At 35.4% G+C, this 4344-nt stretch overlaps 2 protein-coding genes across 2 annotated transcripts in view; both read right to left on the bottom strand.

The window, feature by feature from the left end:
* Positions 1–852: 852 nt before the first annotated feature.
* LOC100633010 (uncharacterized) lies at positions 853–3924 on the bottom strand. Its single transcript, XM_003388064.3, has 5 exons — positions 3866–3924; positions 3543–3658; positions 2672–2908; positions 2164–2235; positions 853–2102 (listed from the first exon to the last, which is right to left on the bottom strand). The coding sequence occupies exons 2-5, from the start codon at positions 3615–3617 to the stop codon at positions 993–995; spliced, it is 1494 nt and encodes a 497-aa protein (XP_003388112.1). The 5' UTR covers positions 3618–3658; positions 3866–3924; the 3' UTR covers positions 853–992.
* A 131-nt stretch (positions 3925–4055) lies between these two features.
* The window catches only part of LOC109583570 (85/88 kDa calcium-independent phospholipase A2-like), a 4266-nt gene continuing 3977 nt past the window's right edge, over positions 4056–4344 (bottom strand). The window contains exon 4 of the mRNA XM_019998985.1: positions 4056–4074. Within this exon, the coding sequence (XP_019854544.1) occupies positions 4056–4074 (19 nt within the window). The remainder of the gene's footprint in view (positions 4075–4344) is intronic.

Here is a 4344-nt window from a genome sequence, read left to right as displayed (position 1 = left end):
GTAGAATAAGAAATCTCTGAATCAAATCCTAACTGATGACATATGACAACGGCCTCAACATAATGAAAGTAAGCATCATTACAGATGTAACCCCAGCCATTGTAATAGACTCTGACTATCCCGGATGAGAAAGAACTACAATACCACTCTCTCATCACTTTTATAAATTGCAATTTACACAGCATTACTTCATAATGTATCGTATAGCAGGATTAATTGACGAGTAAAAAATTTGACAAAAACAGTAAATTTCTCCGGTTGGCGAGTTTTAATTTGATGAATAGTGCCCTTTGCGTACACGTGGCACAAAGTACAAAATTTTTGATAGTTATTAAATTTGACGTTTTATTTTAAATCGTCAACTCGTCAAAATAAAACCTTCGTCAATAAATCCCGCTATACGGTACTACAAAGAATGTAACATCTATGTATTAGTACATTTACATGTACACACAAACGCATATTAAATATCTATATAATTATTAAATTTTATTGTTTTTGAGCCACAAAGCCTACCAAAAATTAATGCAATTACTCATTTTTAATGTTCAACATTTCAGCAAAAGCATTCTTGCACAGAATGCATGCATATAGAGAGGATGCCCTAAAGCTAAAAAGAAGTATTTTCTACTAGATATACATGTATAACTAAAATTATCATTATTTTCTAGGTAAATCAAGCTTATTCGTCCAACCACAATCTAAGCTGGAACAAAGCAGCTACGTCTTACAACTCACCACTAGTGATCCGACTACAGCAGAGCCAGAGAAGAAGGAGAGAGAGAGAGAGAGAGAGAGAGAGAGAGAGAGAGAGACAGCGCCTCGCCATTTTACCTCGCACTTCCACTGTAGTTTAAATTAATAGTTGTATTATTACTTCTATGATAAAAGATTACTAAAATCTCTTCATCACCCTTTAAAATTTTTAAAATAATTTTTGTACTGTCTAAAATAAAATACAAATGTACATGTAAATTATAATTATATTTGTATCATGGAGTACAGCCAGTCACATTATAAAAATAATTCCCAGCACTCAATGAATCCGAAAGCTGCGAAGGTGAGCACCTATGAAAATATCCATCCCAAGTCGGCCGATAGTGCTGTGACCTCCCAATACTATCAGGGACTCTGAGTTCTTTGGTATATTTATCTGCACGATATGAGAACAGGTGATGAGGCCATGCAGTAGAAGCAGCATTTGGCACCATTATAATCTTTTCGGCATAAGTAGTACAACTCTTACCACGTTTGAAATACACAGGTAATGACATTGGATCAAGTCCGGTGCATTTGTTTGACGATAAAGCTTTTTCTACTATTGGTAGGAGCCTCCCATTGTCTACCATGAGTGTGTTAGTGAATAAGTACGAGCCGTATCTTTTAGACATTGGTCGGTCTAGCTCTTCCATCATTTCAAGGAGGGTATGGTGTTTCTGTGGTATAAAGAATTCGTCGGCGTCGTTCATCCCAAGGTATTTAACGCTGTTAATGTTACGCCAGATACACTCAGCTATTACTCCAGTCTGCCCGTCGTGATACGAGACACTATCAATCAGTGGTGGCTCTAGTTTCCAATCCAATACTTCTAGGACTCCTTTCTTGACGTAAGGCTCTAAAACTTCGTAGATTTTCTCTGCTCCAGCTTGCAAGAAAATTGTCATGAATTCCGTTCCGAGTGCAAGATTCAATTTGACCCAATCAAGCAGGACCTTTGGCTCGAGGTTCGGCCGTACAGATTTATGTAGACACATTGCAAATTTATACTTGTATTCCTTTGGATCAAAAACAGTCTCGATAGCAACGGGAATTGATTCATCTTTGCAGTCTCCTTTAGTTGATACTGTAACGTGTGATAGAGGCTCTCTCTGGACCTCAGTAAGCTGAGGACTACGAACCAAGTAAAGGACATAGTTGTCGTGTCCTTCTTCGATAGCACTGTGGTCTAATTCAGTCGACAAGCATAGTGGCTCCTTGGCATCAGTGTAGTGCAGTCTTACAAAGACTGTGGGAAGTGGTCTTTGTCTTTTGTCTTGCATTAAGATGATGTTGATCCTCACGTCATTCAAATTTCTTTTGTCAAGATATCCCACTCTTCTAATCTACAATGTACAATGTAAGTGTCATACAGTACTATAAAGGATTAGAATTATGTGTTCATACCACGTTTGAAGGAGACAGCTTTATCCACAAGTCTGCTTGACTTTTAGGATGAATCTCATCAGGTACATGTACCTAAGAAATTGAGTTATCATTATATTCAAGACTCCTGCTATGATTTAGGTGTTGAGAGATCTATGAAGCCATAATAATAAAAGAACACCACTTGACACATTCATTAACAATTCACACTATGCGAATACAATTAACAATTTCATTAAGGACAGTCTGTGTACCAGTACATGGCATCACTTCCTTAAATTAAGCTTCTGGCTACAATACAATCAGTGATTCATTGTACACATATATACTGTATAGTGGGAAATTTTGGAGGGAATTAAACTAGGTAAATTGGCGTTTTGATAGTAATTCGCCAAAATTAAAAATCCACCATTTTCAGCAATAATACGCATGCTCAATGGCACGTGGCCACAAATTTGCCAAATTAAAATCCGCCAATCACCAAAATTTAGCAATTCACCAAATTTAACTCCTTCTAAAATTCTCTTACTTTTACTGGTTTTTTTAATGGCTCCTTCTTTTCCGTTCCTACATTTAGGGGCTGTGAAGGCTCTTCTGTCACTTTCGGATCCGGTCTTTCTTTTAACTTTACATGGGCATCATGCTTCTCCTCATTCCCAGTTAGACTAGTGGGGCTAATGGGGTACTCCGTAATTGGCTCCCTGCTGTGATTCTTTAATAGTCGGCTTTTATAATAATCAATTTGGATAGTGTCTTTATGAAATGACTAAAAAATAAAAAATAGTTCAAGCAATAATTAAACTTCCAATATAATAATGTAGCTCTGTCATGGTGTTTTGTGAAATTTTGGTAATTTTATAAGAAAATTCATTAAAAAATCCAATTTCAATTAGGAATCAGCTCAAAATTTCTATGCAACATGCATGTAAGTACATTGACATGTACACGTATTATGTATCAAAAAATTATAAAAATAAAGAATTCTCTCTTTTTCAATTTGTACAGGGACTTTGGCAAAAATTTTGAGTAACTTTAAAAATTCACAAAAAAATCCAACTTTGATCGGAACCAGTTCAAACTTACTATGCAACATAAAAACATGTATATGCATCAGATAAAATTATAAAAATGGATAGTTCTCACCTTTTCATTTTTTTGGCAAAATTTGGCCAATGGCCCTGTACTATATAGTACAGGACCACTGGCCAAATAATGTGAAAGCCTTAAAAATTTGTTAAAAATCAAATCTTATCAAAATCAGCTCAAAACTTGTACGTACATGTACATGTATCAGGAAAAAATGATGAAAGTGAAAATCTTCTCTTAGATAAAATTTTACCAAAGACCCTGTAGTACTCAAAAATTTCGCCATACATTAATAATACATGTTGCTTAGTTACCATAAATACTATCAACATCAGTAAGATTGAAAGTAATCCAACAAGACACAACTTCTTGGGGGACAAAGTCTTCATTCTTGTAACCTCCAAATCCAAAGAATCATTTAATATTCATCCTATATTGTATAAAAACATCAGAATTAGTCCAACTTGACATGAAATAAAAATGTTGATGACACATGTTGGCCGACTACATTACATCATAGTCAACATAGTCTAACAAACCAAAACCTATTAGAGCTAAAGGCATTACCCAGTCATGGTTGCCTGTCACTAGGGCGTTATTTAACCGTATCCTTAAAAGTTCAAAGCTAAAAGCTTACCTTCTCATCTTTAGCCTCGCTTCATTGTTCTGTTTTTAGAGGCGGGGCATGTGTGGGGCGGGGCTAGGTAAAATTAATTATTCATTTCTAATATCGACTATCAAGTTACATGTACATGCATCTGTTATAGCTGTAATATGGTAACTATGTAACAGTGTTCACCAGGAGTAAGTGGTTTAATATTATGTTTTTACCAAGCAAGGAACCAACTATTTACAAAAATCACATATTTATAGCAAGGTACAAATCTGGAACATTCTAGCCCAGAATGTTCCAGTAAACGAAAAGAATAGTCCATACAACAAAGGAATAGTCCAGTAAATGAAAAAGAATAATCTAGAATGTTCTTAAATGGTACACAAAAATTAAATGCCTGTCCTATCTTGTTTCTACTATTACAAACTAATAATGCCAGAATCAAAATGTTTCCAGTAGCTTAGAGCCACTGGAAAACAGAATTAGCCTAACTCACTGACTCA

Source organism: Amphimedon queenslandica, unplaced genomic scaffold, assembly GCF_000090795.2.
Source record: "Amphimedon queenslandica unplaced genomic scaffold, v1.1 AMPQUscaffold_13296, whole genome shotgun sequence".
NCBI classification, from domain to species: domain Eukaryota; kingdom Metazoa; phylum Porifera; class Demospongiae; order Haplosclerida; family Niphatidae; genus Amphimedon; species Amphimedon queenslandica.
The sequence above is the reverse complement of the archived record's forward strand: the minus strand, read 5'-3'. Positions and strand labels throughout refer to the sequence as shown.

What these genes read in the sequence shown, in the direction of transcription:
- LOC100633010 (XM_003388064.3), bottom strand. Translation starts at nt 3,617, where the DNA reads ATGAAGACTTTGTCCCCCAAGAAGTTGTGTCTTGTTGGATTACTTTCA. An exon ending in TGATGTTGATAGTATTTATG is followed by an intron (nt 2,909 to 3,542) that starts GTAACTAAGCAA and finishes TTTATTTTTTAG; the next exon opens with TCATTTCATAAAGACACTAT. An exon ending in AGCTGTCTCCTTCAAACGTG is followed by an intron (nt 2,103 to 2,163) that starts GTATGAACACAT and finishes TGTACATTGTAG; the next exon opens with ATTAGAAGAGTGGGATATCT.